This window comes from Leptonotus elevatus, chromosome 12, assembly GCF_054856555.1.
Source record: "Leptonotus elevatus isolate MCC_2025b chromosome 12, RoL_Lele_1.0, whole genome shotgun sequence".
Lineage (NCBI taxonomy): Eukaryota > Metazoa > Chordata > Actinopteri > Syngnathiformes > Syngnathidae > Leptonotus > Leptonotus elevatus.
Window position 1 is genome coordinate 22463040 of NC_141250.1, and position 20978 is coordinate 22484017.

The window sequence follows — 20978 nt, forward strand, 5'->3', positions numbered from 1 at the left end:
CTGCGGGTCATTTTGACCCAGAAACAGTATTGCCGTTCCAGAGAAATAAAAATAACACACTGGTTAAAACGAAGTATTGAATTTGGATAATACACATTTCCGACACAGTTTGGATGACTAAACACGCCCTGGGTCAAAATGACCCAGGGACATAACTGGAGGGTTAATTTTTGACATTCTTCAAACAGTGATGGGAATGCGATCCTCCCATCTTGATGACCATCCAGCTGTGGAGTGTTTGCTCTGCTTTTAAACACGGTCAGCTTTTTAACAATAACAATAGTTTTCCACACCAACGCACGTGTCATGCAGTCCAACAACCTAAATTGGTGCAAAGATTTGTTTTTCTTAATCAAAATGTGTACTTTAACCAGAGTCTTTCCAGGAGTTTTGTTGATATTCCTCGCAAGATTGAGTTGCAGATTTAATAGAGCGGCTATATTTTTATATATATTTGAAGTCAGGGCGGCCTCTAGTGGAAACATGAAGACATTTCATTTGTCTGTTTAGTTTCCTATAACCTTATGTTAGGGTTCTTTTTTCAGGAAGAGCAATCATGTTCTTGGGTCAGTTTGACCCAAGAACATGTGTAATCATTCAAAAGTGGCAAAAGTTACAAAAATCTCCAACCTTTAACTCCATTGGAACTTATTTGCATGCCACTTTAAATTGTGTCAATTGGACAGTAGGCGTCCATGTATGAGTACTTGTTTTATTTTAAATCGTTTTTCCCCCCTTGTCTTTTCTTAAACATCATAAGTAATACATTACATCCCAAATAAAGCAATGCCCTTCCGAACAATGTGTTCTCTAAATCCTTCATGTAGTTGAATTTTTTTTCTATAACTTTAGGTCAGTGTGAGCGTATTTGGTTTTCTAAGTTCTGAGAAAGTTGTCATAAATTGGAAAAAATGCACAAAACATTGTTTAAATTTGATAATTAATTTATATACTGACTTAATTGCAACTCTATGCCATTGTTATTTATTTATGTTTCAAAGGGGGTCAATTTGACCCGCAGACATAAAAAATAAAATAAAATAAAATATAATATAAAAAATATATTGAGGACATAAATATCATTTACACAAAAATAATGTCATTCCTAATAAATCATTGCATATTTGCCGAAACCTCTTGATTGTCAGGAACAGCAAACATAGCACTGGCCTGGGTCAGCTTGACCCGAGGACATGATTATCTAAAGGTGTTTGAAATGGGAACATTTTCCAAAACATTGATTGTGGGTCTCCATTGCTCACTTTCATTTTGGGGTAATGATGAATGAAAAATGAGACTCCTCTTGCGTTCGGGGTCAAACTGACCCAGTAAGCATTTTTGAACCACAAATTAGCACAATACATGAATGACCCACAACCTAACAGGTGAGTTAAGAGGCTGCAAAACAAAACAACAGGCGAACATGGAAACAAAAGTATGCAAAAAGATGCACGGAATGACCAGAAGAAAGCTGCCAGCTAAATACACTTTGACCAATCAGGCAACAAGGCCCGCCTGGACAAGCTGCGTGCTGATTGGCAGAGACACCAGGAGGCGGTCCGTGACAACAAGACACAGCTGCAACTGCTAACGAGACACAGGAAGTAACAGAAAAAAAACACAGCAAGCCATCATGAACTGAAAAGGTTCCACGTAGATTAACAACTGCATGTGCCACATACACAAAGGTGCACATGAATTGATCAATTTAATCCAGTGGCTTCGTGATGAAGTGCTGTATTTACAAGTGAAAATGCAGAGTCGTTTGTAGTTTTGTCCTCATTAATATAGCGGATCAGTGCATATGGCACATAAAGCTGACATCAACAAACACATATAACTTCATCTTTTTTTTTTTCCCACACACACTCACACAAACATGGACACATACAAACATGGTCTCCCAGGCGGGGAAGCGAACCCACGCCAACCTGCATCGTTGGCAAGTGATGGTACCACGCCGCCACCTGGAGCCCAACGTGCATAAACACAGGCCCCAACTTTGCCGAACATTCAAGTCTGAATGCTGAGAACTGCTCAAGCTAATCTTTGCTAACAATGCAGCTCTGCTTACCCATTAAATATGACATGATTGTGTAGTCAGTTGCTTGAAAAATGAATTTTACTTTAGTTTGTGTTGGGTTTTAGATTCAGCAGGTATTCCTAAAAATACTCACTGTAGATTGCATACTGTGGAGATGCTAGGCTAATTTAAGAACATTAGATGTTGGCGGCTGGGGGGGGGGGGGGATGGGGGGGGGGGGTTGATTATTTCCGCAATATCTCCATGATGGTCATAGCTAGGTTTGAATTTTAATTTCTCAGTTTGAATTGAATATTTTATAATGTGAATTTATTAGGTCAAATTAAAATTTCAGAGTTTGAAATTTCAAGTTTACACCTAATTATAATTATATTATATTAATTATAATTTGCTTTTGAGCTGTTCACTTTGGTTATGCATATTGACTTTTAATTGCAGTTTTAAAGTAGGTATTGATTTTTTTTGTTTCCACAAATATTTGTATTGATCCCCCCCCAAAAATTCAGAAATGAAAAACTCAAACTCAAAGGTGGCACGTACATACTTAGAGATATCCAACCATAGCAAAAATGGTGGCGAAGAGCAGGAAATAAGTAGCCTATGTGTTGATGTTTATTTATGATGTTGCTTTATTTACAATTCAGCCGCCAAAGTGAAAGTAAGTTGCACACACACATCTTGTCGTGCACTTGCTTGCACGTCGTCCGTGGCTTGCAGCACTTGAGCAGGTTGTCCTCCAAAGTCACGTGGTCACGAAGAGAACCTTTTTTTTTTTTTTTTTTTTTTTTTTTTTTTTTTTGGCGAACCCATCCCCAAAAAAACAAAACCCCCAGCGTGTTCACGAGGGTGGTTTTTCGGACCACATCGTATCCCCGTCCTTCAATTTCCGTTTTCCTCTGGCTCGCCCTGCAACCATCCCAGGTATGAAGGCGAATGCGTGCTGTTGTTGTTTTTGGCTTATGTGCACGCTGGAGTATGAAATGAATACAACGCTGAGTCGCTCTTATTTTTATTTGATTTTTTTTTTTTTAAAGCATGCATCGGATGCCGATGGTGACAAATTTCAAAGCGATGTTTTTGCAAGATGACGTCTGCGCGCGCTTGAAAACGTTTTATGAGCGAGGGTCGTTCCTTGCAGGTTTGCTTTTCTTGCAGCCTGCTGACAAGGAAGAAGCATCGATCACGCGTCGTTATTGTGCAGCAAGCGGGCGGCGTCCTCCTGAGAGGCGGCCACGACGTTTCGGTTTCATGTCTTTATCACCTTGGGGGGGCGGGGGGGGGGGGGCATCGCCTCGCGCAAGTCGTGGCGATGAGCACGCGCGTGCGAGTATTGGGATGCAAGTTGAAGCGCGATCGAGCTGGGGTCCTCGTAAGGTCACATATGACTCGGCAGGAATGAGGATGCTGAGGAGGAGGAGGATGATGATGATGATGATGATGATGATGATGATGATGATGATGATGCAAAGGCAAGGCTATTGTTGTGCAGAAACTTCCAGAAGGAATGCACGGGTCACCTGTCGTTGTGGTCCGATTTTAGAAGTACACGCCAAACCATCAGACCTTGCATATTGTGTCGTGAAGTAGTGACGATGCGTTTTTATTGTTATCATTTTTTTTATGTAGGCCTCTTTCAAATCGTCATTTATGTACCGCGCATAACACAACACAGTATATGCACGTGAGATGCTGTTATGATTTTTCTTTTTTCAATTCAATTCAATGTATTCACATGTTGAGATACCACAGCTGGCATTTGTCATAAAGACGATCGAAAATGGACATTTACGCGTGAAAGAGAAGAAGAAGAAGCTGAGAAGCGACTTGAAGCGTTTCGGATACAGAAACCAGGCAAACAGCGAGCTAAGCGTTTTAGCTCGGTGGAGCCGTTCTTACATCCTGCAGTCAGGGTTTCCCCAATTATTATAATCGCCCGCACAAAAAAGTGAACTGAGAAAGTGTGGCCCCGGTTGTCACGGTAACGAAAGATGTGCTCTTCAGCTGCATGAGACCATAAATGTGACAATAATTTGAATCCTTTCTGTTTTGGTGCAGTCAAGTGGCTGTAAACGTCTCGCATGCAGAGATCAAACAATGACATCAATAAATAAAGGATGATCTTATAACAAGTGACGCCTGACGGTGGGCAAAAACAGCAGCTCCTCAAAAATTGGGTCACCAGGGATGCCTCATCTTTCGACACTTGCAGTATACAGCAATTTAAAAATACATTTTTTAAAAAACAATATAAAATAGGACTGCTCGATTATGAAGAAAATATGAATCACGATTAATTTGGTAATAATTGCATTCACAATTAGGACAGTTATTTGTTTTAGGTACAAATCAAGAACATTTTTCAATGTAAAAAATATTAAGATAAAAACAATATTTTAAACACGATAATTATGAAGTTCCGTTTGGACCAAACAAGATTAAATTAAATTAAATTAAATTTGTCATTTTAAATTTAATACAAATATAGACATTTTAACAATTCAACATACCATAGAATTTAGTAATACCACACAAAAAAAAGACAATTCAGCTTTGTTTTTCTTAATTACCAAACTTCCAACTCGGCGCAGATATTACTGCAACATTTTGACTGTGTGAAAATGAAAATGTCTTTTTGTTGTGCAGGTGATGCCACCCCGAAGGCTTCCTGGGTGCCCGGCAGTGAAAGAGAAGGGCTGAGCGCGGTCCTCCCTCCTGTGGCTCTCCGGTCCAGCCCGGTCCAGGCCTGGTCCAGCCCGGTCCGGTCCAGCCCGCCTCCCCCCGCTCTTCCCTGCCCTCAACTGCACCGCTTCCACCCTGCTCCCCCCTGAGCCAGCGCCGCCCCTGCACCACCACAAGCTGACCCCAGCGTCCTCGTCACTAACAATTCCACCCCCTGGCTGAAGGGCCAAATCCGATGGCGACAGGCGGTCATGCTCCTGAGATTGATGTTTTGATCAACTTGCATCAGGTAAGATTCAAGGTGAAGGTTCTCAGGAAACGGAAACATTCTTTGTGACTCAAATTGCAAATCATTTGGAACTCAAGGCCCAAAAAAATCGGCCCTGGCATTTTGACTTCGGCCCACCGGCCCGGCTTTTGCCTAACACCTCGTTCTGCTGCTGATTTTTATTGACGATGTTTCAGTTTGCTATCTCGATTCGAAATGGAGTAGTGGACTGATCCTTCTAAATTGTGGGCCAGTCTTTTGTGGTAAAAAAAAAAAAGAGGCCGGCCCACCGGGCATCAGCCCCGAATGCCAGATGGCAAGTCCAGCCCTGTTGACACCTTTTGAATGTTTTTTTTTTTCCTCCCCATCTGTAACAAGTGAGCCTCATGAGTGTTTTACTTGCGAGAGTTGAGCCATCTGCCACAGAGAAAAGAAAGACAATTCCAAAACTGGTGGCGCTGACCTTATTAATTCAACAAAGGAGAACTATGAAGAAAATATTCATCACAATTATTTTGGTCGTCATTGAAATCACGATTTATTTTTTGGTACAAAACAAGTCAAATACAATTCCTTGGAACTATCTATCCAAGTTCCTTTTGGATGAAACTGAATGGATTAAATTAGTTTTATTTTTTATTTTTTAAAAGGAGCAGAAATTTAAACAACTCACAATTAGTATTATAAACTTTTTGGGGGCCAATGATGCTGATTTTGTAATTGTGGAGTGTAATAATTGAAATTGTAATCGAATCTCAATTCATTGCACAGCCTTAATGTTCTCTGTCAATACAGTGCAAGTCTCCTTTCTACAACAACATGAAAGGAGACTTACGCTGAGTCCTCGTCACATTATCATCTGAAGAAACATAGCAACAGTATAAAACTAAGAGTGGCTAATATGGCAAAATCATCCTCCTCCTCATCATCATCATCATCACGTTATCATCACAATGAACATGGCGACGGCGTAAAACTTGGCAAACTAAGAGTGGCTAACGGCTAAGACATCATCATCACACTATCGTCATAAGAAACATAATAACTGCATAAAATGTGGCTTTTGTTCAGATCTTTTTTTTTTTTATGAAAAGCACATTTAGGTTAAAACGTTCACATTATAAATCTGTCACATGCGTGCGGGGGTCGTTACATTTATTGAACTCCCCTGTGAGGTTCCCCCGGATTCCAAAAGTTTGAGAAGCCCAAATATCGGACACCAGACTTTTACAGCCCACCTCCCTTTTATCATTTGTCTTAATGCTTGTCCTGGAGCCGATCGCTCGCTCACGTCTTTCCGTGCATCCTGTCCCAGCATCCCAACGGTCATTAGGATCCGACGCAGCAGCCCGAAGCCGAGAAATATGAGAGCACGCCCCATTAGGCGCAGGGCTCCCCGCGCTGGAACCAATCGCAAGCCGAGGATGGGGCCCGCCTCCGAGCCGCTTGACCTATGAGAAGCAGCAAATGTTTTCTGTCAAGATGTCAGCCGCCAACTGTCTCCAGGGGCCGGCGTGGAAGCGGAGTGCATTAGTCATTTGCGGCTTGCCTCTCTCTCTTGCACTGACGTCATCTTATCATGCTCAAACATTGCTGCTTGTTCTGTTAGCGTCGATGTTTCACTGTTTAAAAAAAAAAAAAGAAGCCCTACTATACATCATGGATTTTTTTTTTGTTAAATAAAAATATGCATTACTTACATCCAGACTTTTTTTGTTAACATTTAAAAAAGCCTTACATCATGTTGTTGTTTTTTTAAAAAGCCTTACTATATTTTTATTAAAAAATAAAAAATAAAAGCCTTACACACATTATGGGTTTTTTTCTTAACTAAAAACTACTATGGATTTTTATATATTTAAAAAAAGCCTTACTATACATCATGTTTTTTAAAGCCTTACTATAAATAATGGCTCCCCCCCCCCCTTTAAAAAAAAAGCCTTATATACATCATGGTTATTTTCTTACAAAAAAAAAAGGCTTACTATGGTTTTTTTATATATTAAAAAAAGGCTTACTATGCATCATATTTTTTTTAAAGCCTTACTATAAATAATGCCCCCCCCCCTTTAAAAAAAAAGCCTTATATACATCATGGTTATTTTCTTACAAAAAAAAAGGCTTACTATGGTTTTTTTTATATATTAAAAAAAGGCTTACTATGCATCACATTTTTTTTAAAGCCTTACTATAAATAATGCCCCCCTCCTTTAAAAAAAAAAGCCTTATATACATCATGGCTTTTTTCTTACAAAAAAAGGGCTTACTATGGTTTTTTTTATATATTAAAAAAAGGCTTACTATGCATCACATTTTTTTTAAAGCCTTACTATAAATAATGGCTTTTTATTTTAATTTTATTTATTTTTTGGCCTTTGAGCAAGAGTGCAAAAAACAAACAAACACACCAATAGGCACAGTTGAGGATTACTTGTTCATAGGGCTTCTTCATTTTCAAGTGGGTTTACCGGCACAAAATGACTAAACACCTCCTCAGCTTTTAACAGTGAAACATCAGCTCTTGCTCAAACGACTCAAGACTCCACAAGATGGCGCTAAAGCCCCGGCTATAGAGCAAAGTTGCACATTTGATACAAGGTAACTGTCAGAGAGAAAACAGAAATGGCTTCATCTTTCAAAAATTGATTCCACAGTAGGTGGTGCTGTTTGCAATGAATGTTGAGCCTCTACTGATTTATCTTTTTTTTTTCAGGTGAGGGAGGATGAGGACCACGAGGAAGAATCGTTGGCTGCTAACCAGAAAGAAGGAGAGGAGGATGACTGGGAGAAATCGCTGTCTGTCAAGTACTTTGCCGACATCATCAGTGAATCGGCGTCCACCAGTGCAGACCGGATCGGCCCAAACTACACAGAAAAGGATTTTGAGTGTAGGTACACATTCCTGTGGTGGTAAATTCCATTCTCGCCGGCACAACGGCGAGAGTGGACCTGCGGCAAGAATCGTACTTTTTGCCTCGTTCATTTTTGTCCTTTTTCTGAATCCAGATCACAGGCACACAATTCATCACATCCATCATCCCCTGTCCACCCGCTTGCCCGTAGCTCAGTGCTTCCGCAAGAGGGTGCACGGCGCCGACCGCAGGCGCAAGAAGAAACGCAAGAAACGAAAGACGTCCCTGCCGCCCTCCGACGTGACGCCCACCATCCACGAGGTCGACGAGGAGGAAGCGGAGTCCGAAATCGAAACGCAGCAGGCGGCGACCGCGGCTGCCGAGTTGCCCGACAGCGAAGCGCAGGTAAGATAAGATTGAAAAGCCATCAGGAGATTTTTCCTGGTTTGCTTTTATTGCTCTTTAGATCACTGGTCACTGATCACTCATTCTGACAGCTGAATTGGTCAACTCGATTTTGTAACAGCTGTTAAAAATCGGGACCTTGAATGGAAGCCAAACTTTAATTTGGAAACCTTACTTTGTAAACCTGACTCATTTAAAACCCGAGGTCACTCATTCTGACAGCTGAATTGGTCAACTCGATTTTGTAACAGCTGTTAAAAATCGGGACCTTGAATGGAAGCCAAACCTTACTTCGTAAACCTGACTCATTTAAAACCCGAGGTCAGTCATTCTGACAGCTGAGTTTTTCAACTCAATTTTGTAACAGCTGTTAAAAATCGTGACCTTAGATGGAAGCCAAACCTTCCTTTGAAATCCTGACTTTGTTCAAACCCAAGGTCACACACTCTGGCAGCTGAATTTCCAACTAAATAAAAAAAAATGGTGACCCTGTATGCTACTGGGTTCATATCCACTTCTGAGGCTGCTTTGGGTTCAACTACATGTCAATTATAGGCTGTTGGAACAAAATGTTTTTCATAATCCAAGAAATTGGACGCTTGTGACGAAAAATGCTCGAAACAATGAGTTCATTATCAAAATAGTTGTTGATGAATTATTGCAAAACAGAAGCTGACTTACTGATTGTAATCGATTTTGTGCAGTAGCGCCGGTTTTCCCGCCATTGCATCCCTCTCACCTCGATCTTCTCCTTGCTCTCAGTTTAGTTTGGAGAGTCAAGAGCACTCGGAGGAAGCTCTTCCAATCGCCACCGTCCACACAGAAAATGAAGAGCAGCGGCGGGCCCAGAAACGCACGCTCACCCTCAAGCGGGATCTTCGCTCGGGGGCATATGATGTCGTTGAACACCACGAGGAGGCGAAAAAGGAGTCTTGCAACAGGTAGGTAGCCTCTCATACTGGTTTTGAGCTGTTCGCTTGGATTTTTGCCGTCGATAGACGTCAACGGCAGTGAATGACTTAACAGTTGTTACAACATTGGGTTGAAAATTCAGCTGTCAGAGTGTGTGACCTCGGGTTTTAAATGAGTCAGGTTTCTAAGCGAAGGTTTGGCTTCCATCCAAGGTCACCATTTTTAACAGCTGTTACAAAATCGAGTTTGACCAATTCAGCTGTCAGAATGTGTGACCAGAAGTCAGGGTTTGCCTTCGATACAAGGTCGGGACTTTTAACTGCAGTTGAAAAATCCATCTGTAAGAATGTGTGACACTAACAGTCAGAATTTCAAAGTAAAGGTTTGGCTTCCATCCAAGGTCACCATTTTTAACAGCTGTTACAAAATCGAGTTTTACCAATTCAGCTGTCAGAATGTGTGACCAGAAGTCAGGGTTTGCCTTCGATACAAGGTCGGGACTTTTAACTCCAGTTGAAAAATCCATCTTTAAGAATGTGTGACACTAACAGTCAGAATTTCAAAGTAAAGGTTTGGCTTCCATCCAAGGTCACCATTTTTAACAGCTGTTACAAAATCGAGTTTGACCAATTCAGCTGTCAGAATGTGTGACCAGAAGTCAGGGTTTGCCTTCGATACAAGGTCGGGACTTTTAACTGCAGTTGAAAAATCCATCTGTAAGAATGTGTGACACTAACAGTCAGAATTTCAAAGTAAAGGTTTGGCTTCCATCCAAGGTCACCATTTTTAACAGCTGTTACAAAATCGAGTTTTACCAATTCAGCTGTCAGAATGTGTGACCAGAAGTCAGGGTTTGCCTTCGATACAAGGTCGGGACTTTTAACTCCAGTTGAAAAATCCATCTTTAAGAATGTGTGACACTAACAGTCAGAATTTCAAAGTAAAGATTTGGCTTCCATCCAAGATCACATTTGACAACCAAAAATTCATTGCTAGGTGCTACCATTACGCTTATATCGGATTCCTGGCTGTTGCCCCGGTCTTGAGATCGGTCTTGGTCTTCAGACCACATACTGGGTCTCGGCCTCCAAAGTCCTGTTCTTGTCTCCGGTCTGGTTAATGGCCTTGACGACAACACGATGGCGATGTCTTCTCAATACCGCTTGTATTCCTTGTCAGCATCAGCCCAGGCCGTGGCTCCGCCGCCGCCGCCGCCGCCGCCGCCGCCGCCACTGCGACTCCGAGCTGGTTCTGTCGCAAGCCCGCCCACCATCGCGCGGCGGGAGCCCAGCGCTGCAACTACGACCTGCGGGAGCGCATTTGCATTGGCAGCATGACGGCGATGGAGACGGCCGTCTATCAACAAGTGCCAACCGATGAAGCCGAGGCGCAGATGTTGGCCAGCGTGGACTTGGACGACATGAAAAGTGAGTGAGGCGGAGCGGCGGCCTGTTTCTTTTGGACCATCTGATGAAGGCTTGCGCAACTTTCACTGGCGCGCTGCGCTTACAGCATTTCCAAGGCAAATCTCACAGCACAAAAAGCAAACAAAAATATTACAAGTTGTATAAACAGAAATCATAACGATGATCTGCTCATTATGAAATCTGGACCTGTTGAGTTCACGCCGTTATTGAGTTGCATGAATGGCAACCGATAGATGCACTGGTTAGTTGGACCTTCTGCCATATAGTGCAAGAGTACGACGGCGTATTAGGGCTACGTATATATATTTTTTGTTTTTATAGAGGGGGTAATGTTCAGATAAGAAAAACTCGCAAATTTGCCAGTTTATACATTTTATAAAGTCGCAAATTTGCGAGCAAAAAAACTCAAACGAACGAGAAGTACACTAGCGTACTACTCGGTTGTTTGTGCCAATACTTTTCGATCCGGTTTTCAAATAAGGAGATAGTAATTGCTCATGTAAAAAAGTTTCTGAGCTTTTTTTCTGTCGCTAATCTGACACTTTATAAAAAAAATTTGCCACTGCTCGTAAATTTGCGAGTTTTTTTTACCTCCCCCCCCAAAAAAACGTCAAATTACATCTACGCCGTAGAAGAGAGATACATAGTTGTAATAAATAAACGGTCAAATGACAATTAGATTATGGATTGTGGGCAATTTACTTACAAATTTCCGACATGAACAAACGCACCTCACCAAAACAATGACAGAGGATGATTTCTTATTTTTTCGTTGACTGAAAAGTGAAAACATTACAGCGGCACCGCAAGCGAAGTGAGAAAGTGTGCAAATTCATTGATGGCACATTGAAAAAGACAAAGAAAACAATGTGAAATCCGGAGGGAAAGCGTGAGTGGCGTAAGAGGAAAAAGGGGCCTGCAGTCGATTCCCCTTCACCGCCGACCCTGCCTCTGGCTTTTTCCTGCTTCGCCAGACTGGAGTAATCATTGACTGTGCAGAAACACAAAACAGGGCCACTCCAATCACAGCTGCCGGCCAGCGATGCTTGACGGTGACAGCCGCGCCGGCTGCCGCGACCCTTGCTTTCCTTTCTCTCCGCAATTCAAATCCTTCCATAAGGTCGGGCGAACGATTCAGTTCAAAAGTTCGCAACATGCACGACACGACATCCGCACGCACGTGGCGGTAAATGCACAGCCGCAGGCAATAACTTTTGTTTTAGCAGGCGCCGTCAATTAGGCATGTTTTTGCTCTCCGTGGCGTGGCTGTCCCCCCCCTCGAATCGCTGCGAGTCACCCGGGCTTCTACTCTCGTTCGCTCCCGATCGATCGTTCTGGCACAGCCTCACGATCAATAGCGTGTGGGACGAAACCCAAAATAAGAGCGGCGCTGCAATCCGGTTCTCGCAGTGGCGACCACGCCTTTTCTGCCCTTTGCTGTTGGTGGCCCAAATAAATGTTGCCAGTGTTGCTTGCACTCTTCTGAACGTGGCCTCCGGTTCCTCGGATTGGACTTTGGCTTTTTATACCGCGTGCGATGTGGACCAGAGACTTGTGAGCGGTTCCGGGCAACAAACGCTGGAGTTGAAAAGAGTGGGCAGCCCCTGGATGAGCAGTGAGCCCACCTGGAGAGAGGAGGACGGGAGGAGGTACCAGCCGCGGAGATGACAGATCGAGACGGACAAGACGACCGGGCCGACGATGGAGCCGAGCGGCAGTGCGGCGTCCGGAAGAGCTCGTCGGGCACGCCGAGGCAGCGGCAAAACGAGCAGCACGGCTCGCTGTCCATCGTGGAAGGCTTCGAAGACTTTGAAGAGTTTGTTTTCGATTTTGACGACTACGACTTGCTCGAGTCGATCCACACTCAACTGGGCTCTCCGGTCGGTTCGATCCGTAAGTCGTTTGGTGACATTTGGACAACGCGCGGTAGTAGTGTGGTTTGCGTACACCCGTTTTTATTCGAATTTTCAAGAAATGTGAAAATAAAATGGATTGGAAATGGAAATGCTAGAAAAAAAAAAAAAAAAAAAAAAAAAAAAAAAAGGAAATGCTAGAAATTCGAAAAAGGGCACAAAATTCGCACAACAGTTTTTACGCTTGGAGGGGGGGGGGGGGTGGGGGGTGGGGGGATTTTGAAGCGTATCGAAAAAAGGAAAATGCTCATTTTGGCTACTTTGCGAATAAACGCTGACAACACAGATAACACACGTTTTGACCAGATATGACGTCACACGTACGTTTGTAGTGCCAAAGTAATGTCAGACAATAAAGTAAGGTACGTTTGGGGGGACGACAAAACAGAAATCTTTTTGGAATTCATTAAAGAGGCGAATTTTAATGCAATTTTCGATGGAAAACAGCAAAGAAATGCTACGGTTGATCAAGAATTACAAAAAAGCAAACTCAAACGACATCATTGCACGGCGCAGTCGCTTCCTGTTTTTCTTCTTCTTCTTTAAATGACTGGTGGATCACATCTCAATGGTGAGCGTCCCCTCTCAGTATTCTCAAAAGAAAAACAGTTGGAAACGGGCATAAGTCGCATGTCCGTTTTGCACATTTTCAGTAAATTTGCTTACACATTTTGAAACATTGGATGGAAACCTGACTCATGTTGGTTCCAAGCTTGTCACCATCACAACATAACATTATTATTTTTTTTTTAGCAAGCCTTTGATTCTATGTATATCCTCACAATCGATGGATGTGAGTTTCCACTGGTTATTTCTCATGCTATGGGGCACACGTCAAAGAGGACTACGTTGGTATTGAGTGAATTGACAACCCGATGCCGTTTCCTGCGTTTCCATTGATCTGCTGGCGTCCATTTGGCTTTGGGCTCAGCTACAGCTGGAGCGGAAAGACATTTCATTGACAATCAGCGTGTCCACTTCCAGCCACGTTTTTGGTTGAAATGGTTCCAAGGTGACCAGCTCGGGATTTTCTTGGGGATTCAGTCCTACGGACTTTTGTCATCTAAACACCACAACAGTATGACCATAACAACTTGACATGGGAATCAGGTTTTATCAAGAGGGTGACATACAATTCGAAACCCCTACGTGTTGTTCTTGACGTCCATTTTCTGTACTGCTCATATTTATACACGGTCGGTCACTTTTGTAAATAAATAAATAAATAAAAATAAAAAGTTTTTTTTTAAGGTTATTACAATACCATGAAGAAAAAAATCAAAGTAATGAGGTTTAGGTAAGAATTGGGTGGCATGTTTGTTGCGGTACTCCTCACACCCATAACACAAACCCAAATATAATGGCCTGCTGCAACCACAGAATCAGGCAATCAAATTATTTGGTACGGCAAATATCATTTGGGGATTTTTAATTGCCATGATAATGATAACATTGCATCGGTACACATTAAGCGGCTCCACTGGAAATTGTACGTTACACAGCAACAATCGCGATTTTATCATAAAAAAAATAACAATGAAAGTGTAGTAAATAATACAAATATACAGTCAATTACAACAATGCAAAATCTGTGTTTGCAAGTTGTTATCTAATGCAAAGATGTCCCGTTCCCTGCAGGCCACAGATTTGAAGACAACCCCGGGGTGAGACGCCACTTAGTGAAGAAGTCGTCTCGATTTCAGGTTGGCCGCACCAGCAACAGCTCCACGCCGCTGTCCAGTCTGAAGAAGAAGAAACGCGCGTCGGACAAGAAAACTCATGAGGTATGTGGCACAACTCACGATTCTGATTTTGATTTCAATTTTAGCTGCTTAGCTTCAGAGCTGCATAACGTGACAAGAATGACCCGATTACTTTTGAAAATCTGCATTTTTGTTAGATTTTTTTTTTTGGGGGGTATGCTATGACACATTTATAACACATTTATAACACATTTATAACACATTTATAACACATTTATAACACATTTATAACACATTTATAACACATTTATAACACATTTATAATACGGACATTGGTTTGGAACCATTAAAATCGCGGCTAAGGCAAGTAGACGTTGATGCTGAGAGAGCAAGAACGTACGACTTACGACTTGCTTCACTCAACTTGCTTGAAATGAGTGAGCACTTTTTTGCCACAGTTGCTCGGGACATGCCTGAAACACACGACTTTGTATTCATGACGTCTCCAATCTGCTCGGCTTGCCCTTGCAGTTGTTTGTGGAGCTCAACGAGCTGATTGTGGAGAAGGACCATGAAATGCGTTGGAAGGAGCGCGCCCGCTGGATCAAGTTTGAGGAGGACGTGGAGGAGGAGACGGACCGCTGGGGCAAACCTCACGTGGCTTCGCTGTCGTTTCGCAGCCTACTGGAGCTTCGCCGCACTATCACGCACGGTAAATGGACTCTTCCAGCATTGGCCCATAACAACAGCTCATTGAAGAATTTGTATTCAAAAAGTAAAAAAAAAAAAAAAAACATGTGTTTTGAAGGAAATCAATTCCTTGACGGTCAACAATGGCGCATTCCGCCTTCAACATCGCCGCCATAGTCATAGAACTCAACTGGTAGACCGAGAAGCGCAGTACGTCATACCTGACAGTGATCTTTTCAAGGTGCAATCCTTCTGGACCTGGAGCAGAACTCTCTTCCGGGAATTGCCCATTTGGTGGTGGAGACGATGATCATCTCTGACCAGATTCGAGCCGAAGACAGATCCTGCGTTCTCAGGGCTCTGCTGCTCAAACACAGGTCCGTGTTCTTCCTTGGTTGCGTTTGGAACCGCAAGCTAATTGACGAACGCGGTTTAGCCTCGACGAGTGAAGATGCTTTCTGAAGACCACTGGGAACGCTTTTGAACTGTTGGTAACCCCTTCCGACACACATTTTTGTCTGCTGGGCAAATTTATTTATTTAGTTTTTGCTGATTTGGACAACATGGATTTAAAAAAAAAATGGGGCTTATTCATATTTTTTATTTGTTACAGTGGATAATATGACTGTAACGTTATGTAAACCGGTAGAATGATGCGTTTTATTGCTTGAGACACGCAAATATGTCATGTCCACTGCAATCATCCATGGGTGGGAAAAGGGTTAAACAGTGAAAAAAGCACAATATGCCAGCATGAAATATATCGACTTGTCATCTCCGAATTCGGGTTGGCCTACCCGAGCCCTAAAGCCAGGGGTCGTTTATGAATGAAATCCTCACCACCGTCGTCTCACACGTAATCGGAGTTTTCATGATTACGAAACATGGAATTGATTCCATCGTTGCTTTTTTGAAAAACGTCTTCCCACGCTACACGGTTCATATATTGCGAACGATAACACATCATCTCTAAGTCACATTACGGATCGATCCTCATTAGTTCTTCAGGTGAAGTGAACGTACTTGAAATTAAAAAGGGAAATTGGATGATCCATTTGTTGCAAAACTGCAGTAACTGCTTCCAAGTGTGAGGTCTGAACAAGCCCCGAAATTGGACGTTTATTGTCAAGTGTGTTGCTTTTGGCTCCGTTAATGACACATTTTAACAGCTTTCCATCAGAAGGAATCGGCGTGCAGTGAGAACACAACGGGAGTCTCTCTGCGAATTGGATCCCTAAAATGTAATCCTAATTGCCACCCGCCGTGTTTCCTCTGTGTTGTTACACAGCCTTGGCCAGAAGCTTTCATTGGATCTCAGACTTCGTCATTTCAAACTTTAGCCTGGATGACGGAGAAACATTTTTTTTATTTTTTAGCTCGACTTTAAACGTACTCGTTTAATCCCGTCAATGGCTTCATGTTAACATATGCAAAGCGACACATGAGAAGATCCGAGCTGCCCTCTTCCTTATTCTTTTGGTTTTGGTGTTAGAAAAAGGCTGACGCACGGAACCCGCACTGGGAATTTCCAGAATGTTCGCTTGAACAAGACTTGGCTCATCATCTGAACTTTCCTGCGGTTGACGAGGCTACAGATGTTGAAGCTGTAGCTGCGGTTGTGCCCGGCTTGAAAGCTACCGCCATTTTATCGATGGCGCTCGCTGGAAAGCAGTTCTGCTTTTGTTCTGCAGCCTTGCCGTGCTCTTCAATTCTATAAACACACAAACGCACTTTTGTGTCCAATTGACAAGGCAGCACAAAAGTACAAAACTTGTTGACTGGCCATTTGGCATGTATTTTGTTTTCATTCAGGTGTTTAACCACATCTAATCTCTACAAGACTTCTAAAGTTATGAGAAATTTAATTTAAAAAATACGGTATGGCGGGGATTTTTTTGTATCATGGGATTGCAGTTACATCTTTAAAATATGTTGTTTTTTTTTTATGTTTTTTCTTTTAACACTGAATATTTGGTACATTTTTAATCATAATAAGAAATTAATTGAGTCTTCAAAATAAGATTTTAACAGTTAATAAACGTAGTTCTCGAAAAATGGGTCACGACTTCTCTGCTTTGTGAAATAACATCAGAAGTCACAGAAAAGAACTGATGCTAGCTACGCTAGTTAGCTATGCTAGTTAGCTACGCTAGTTAGCTAGTTGTCTGCCTTGGTCTATAGTATTTATTTCACCAATTTTAGACATGCGAGCTCTCACAGGTGGCTGCGAACATTCATTTCAAGACAACAATATAGCAATTAATCATTCATAACTAAGAACGTTTTGCATATACGCGATCCTCTACCAAAAAATGCCAAAGTTTATGAAACTGGGGCCTGAGTTCAGTATACACTGAAACCAGTAACTGAAGCCTGGAGTGAGTCAAATGTGGGGCGAAGGGGGTCAGCACCCGTTACAATCATGTCAATTCCAGCCAAGGCATTAGCCACTCCCATCCACTGTCCATTGACAAATAGAAATCGCTTTCTGGCAGAGATAATGACATCACCGGGACCCCGGGCCTTTTCAGTTTCCAGCGACTAATAATATTTTTCTGTTTGATTTGAGTTGAAATGTGTTGAGTCATGGCATAACTGTTTGCGCTTTATTGTTGCACAAAACTATGTTCCAATTATACTTGCAGTCACTCTGCTGCACATCTGGAAGATATTTAGCACTCATCAGGAAATGCTTTCAAACGGGAAGATATTGACCTTCATACATGCTACGGAAATGATTGAGGACATATATTTTTTGATTCATTTTATGTTTGAATAAATACAGGGCGAAACAATATTATAAGAGCACCTTACAATCGAATGTAAATTTAAAAATAAAAACATAAATTGTCCCGCCACCAGTGTCACTGCTTAGCAGCAAAATCTGTGTGCATCATAACCAAATGTCAAAAAAATAAAAAAGAACAAGAAGTTGCCCATTTTAGATTGTAAATTGGGATCCGTTTTTGTCTCTGCGATCTAAATAAAATGGGCGGAGCATGGCGTCAAAGTTTGATGATCATTTTCAAGGATTCACCATGAAAATGAATCTTATTAGTGGTGTCCATGCATTTTGAAAGTTGCTGTCTAACAAAAAAAAATAATAATAATAATATAACTTCTTGATGAAAATGCCAAATAAGTTACTCAATAAGTTGTACTTTTTAAATAGTTCCAGTGGCTGAATATTGTGTAGCAGCCCCCCCCCACCCCCCCACCCCCCCCCCCCGAACAAGGATGAAACTTTACTGATGATTTGTCGCTTTATTTTTTATCACCATGAATCACCTTAAGTCATCATAAGTCACCGAATCACCGTTAGAGGTGAAAGATAGCAAGCAATAATCAAAAATGTAAAAACACAAGTGCTAATAAACAAATCTTCAACAAAATGTACCTTTTTCCTCTTCGGAAGGTTTTCCAATATAAAACACAACATTCCTCCAAGCTGTGCAACAAACTTTTCCAGCGTACTTATTTATTTTCGCTATCAAGCTACCTGAAGTACGAACAGCACGAAACCGGAAGTGAGGCTTCAAAACAAAAGCGCTAGCACAAAACCAGAAGTGGCCATTTACAATGCAAATTTCAAAATTAAATACAATCCACATTCCGTTAAGAAAATATGGCTATTTACAAAGAGTGAATCTGTTTTAGGTGGTTAGCCATAAAAAGGTCAACAGAAATCATTAGAAATTCCGACTGAATTTGTGTTCGTCATCGAAGCTCCCCCAAAGACTCCCCTGCCTATATTGACTTGGGCTAATAATGAGATGCCAGTGAAACTGCCCTAAAAAACCCACAGTGGTAATTGATTAGACGTATAGATTTGAAAGATTACGTCATGAAAATGCATTAGCCACATGGATGCTGTCAAAAGGAATTAGCGGGACAAAAACAACTCATGCCTGTCCAAATACAATAGCTGAGTCAATGGCAAAACAGAACATGTTGCACTTGTGCAAAAAGGCGCGGATTTCGCTCGCCAACTCAGCCGGCGTCTATTTCCTTGATATGTACTCCGAGGGGTTCATTAATAAACATTTTTGGAGAATCGCGTCGGCCAAATGCGGCTGACGACCGCACGCACACACGTAAAGCGAACGCAACTAATGCGACAAAAATAAAAGCCGCCCGGCCAAAATTCCAAGTGGGCCATCGTGCGGTCATTGTCAGCCTTTCCACGTAAAATTCCCGGCATATCACTGGCAGCTTCCACAGGGAAAGCGAGCCTCCGTCATTACGGTCATTATGAGACTGACATCAGATTTACAACGTGGAAAGAAACACATCGAGATGCTGTTAGCGTTTTTTGGCTTGCTCGCGCCACTTGAAAGATTCATCAGGAACGGCTTGTGTGCGAAATTGCCTTTTGCACAGTTTTGCACCTCCTTTAGGCAAGAGCTTTGTTTTGCCAAAGTCTGCTACCATCATACTGGACCATGTGGTCCTCATGAGTCACGGGTGATATCACCATTGGACTTGGTGGACAGCAATGAATTTGAGATGACATGCGAGGGAGTGAAAGTGTTGTAACTTGTGCTTCACAAATAATGACAGTGCTGCGGAGCTTTTCGTTAACAAACTTCGCTTTTCGCGGTTTCTTCCAGAGGCGATTCGAGGATCCGAGGTTTCGGGGTGCCTGCTTGAGTGTTTGATGTGGTTTTGGGGTACTTCCTGCCCATTTTCTAATAAAATGGGGAGTATACTGTATTGTTGTTGTTTAAACATTACTTTTAAACTCTATTATTTATATCCATGCGATATAATTTTCTAGCTTGTTAAAAAGAACACACAAAAATGGGCTAAATACATCTGCGCTCATTACGATTGTCTTGAGATGCCACCAAAGTCGTGTCTAAAAAAGAATTGGTGTCAATGAAGTATATTGAAGTGATAGATCTCAACTGAGAGACCATCTTTATATGAAAGGGAGGAGTTAAGTTTAGCCTGGGTTGTCAGGGGAAGTTTAGTAGTCACCATTTTTTTGAGTTTATTCTTGAAAGTTTTGAAAGTGGGACATTCGCTGATGCTGAGCATCTGGAAGGTCATTTATGTAAAAAAAAAAAAAAAAAAACTGGTCCTAGAGTGGAACCATGCGGAACACCCAAGGTACACTCCGGATAGGGCAATTTGACACTGTTGACTACAACTTATTGCTTCCTATTGGTGAGGTATGATTTCATCCAGTGAAAGGCGTTTGCACACTGCTGCTGCATTTTTTCAAGATCTAACCGTAAATTCTTAATATAGGCAACGAAAGCAATTTTTTTTTTGGTGAGGATTATCACAAAACTATACGTAACTCAAATGAACAAATCCAACTGTTTTTTTTTGTTTTTGTTTTTTTAATTCTACCACAGTCATCCCAGTGACATGAAGCACCGTTTTCACCGCCACCACTCATCGAGCAGTCTTCACGGCAGTTTTAATCACAACCATGTCCAGGACACCAGCCTGCCCCTCGTCGCCGAAGAAATGGAGGAGCACCAGGACAGCAAAGGACCCGTGTACGACCCCAAACAAGAAGTCTTTGTCAGCCTGTTTGTGAGTTGCCGTTGCTTATTGGATGGCTCCTAAATGTTTACTTTATTACATTGCTAACAATTTATAATAATAATCTCTCACGGATTGAGCTCTAATGTGGATATTTAATGTGAAAAGTTCATGTGTTGACACAATGCCAATTTAAAGTATATGCATATGTAGTAAGGCTGTGGCAATAAATCAAATTCATTCGATTAATCGTCATTTTGAAAATCGAACCCTTGAAAATTAGCAAAATCGTGAATTTTGTCTTCTGGATTATCAAAAGCTGATGTTCTTATGTTCTGTTATTGTGAGTTGTAATTTTCCACAAGTGGCAGAATACTAGATCGGTGGTTTACAAGGCATGCTTACAATAGCTACCAACTACTTAATTGTGGCAATTAAGCACAAACTAAGAATGTTAAATTGATATTCAAACTGATTTAGAATCAGTGCACTTTATTGTTGTCTGAACATTTTGCACAAGAATAATTTTTTTAATGAATGAAACCTTATAAACGTTTGTTGGGTTTATTGGATTAAAATCAATTAAAAT

General features: G+C 41.8%; 1 protein-coding gene across 4 annotated transcripts in view; it reads left to right on the forward strand.

Moving 5' to 3' along the window:
* The first annotated feature begins 2835 nt into the window (after positions 1-2835).
* slc4a3 (solute carrier family 4 member 3) overlaps positions 2836-20978 on the forward strand; it is a 34251-nt gene continuing 16108 nt past the window's right edge. For 3 of the 4 annotated variants that reach the window (XM_086092054.1, XM_086092053.1, XM_086092056.1), the window contains exons 1-10: positions 2836-2965; positions 4688-5012; positions 7705-7879; positions 7998-8248; positions 9011-9189; positions 10340-10587; positions 14139-14284; positions 14735-14915; positions 15135-15270; positions 20257-20440. In XM_086092054.1, the coding sequence (XP_085948180.1) occupies positions 4959-5012; positions 7705-7879; positions 7998-8248; positions 9011-9189; positions 10340-10587; positions 14139-14284; positions 14735-14915; positions 15135-15270; positions 20257-20440 (1554 nt within the window). In that variant the 5' untranslated portion in view covers positions 2836-2965; positions 4688-4958. Of the gene's footprint in view, positions 2966-4687; positions 5013-7704; positions 7880-7997; positions 8249-9010; positions 9190-10339; positions 10588-12098; positions 12481-14138; positions 14285-14734; positions 14916-15134; positions 15271-20256; positions 20441-20978 lie in introns of those variants that run through there. The other variant, XM_086092057.1, reaches the window with a different exon arrangement.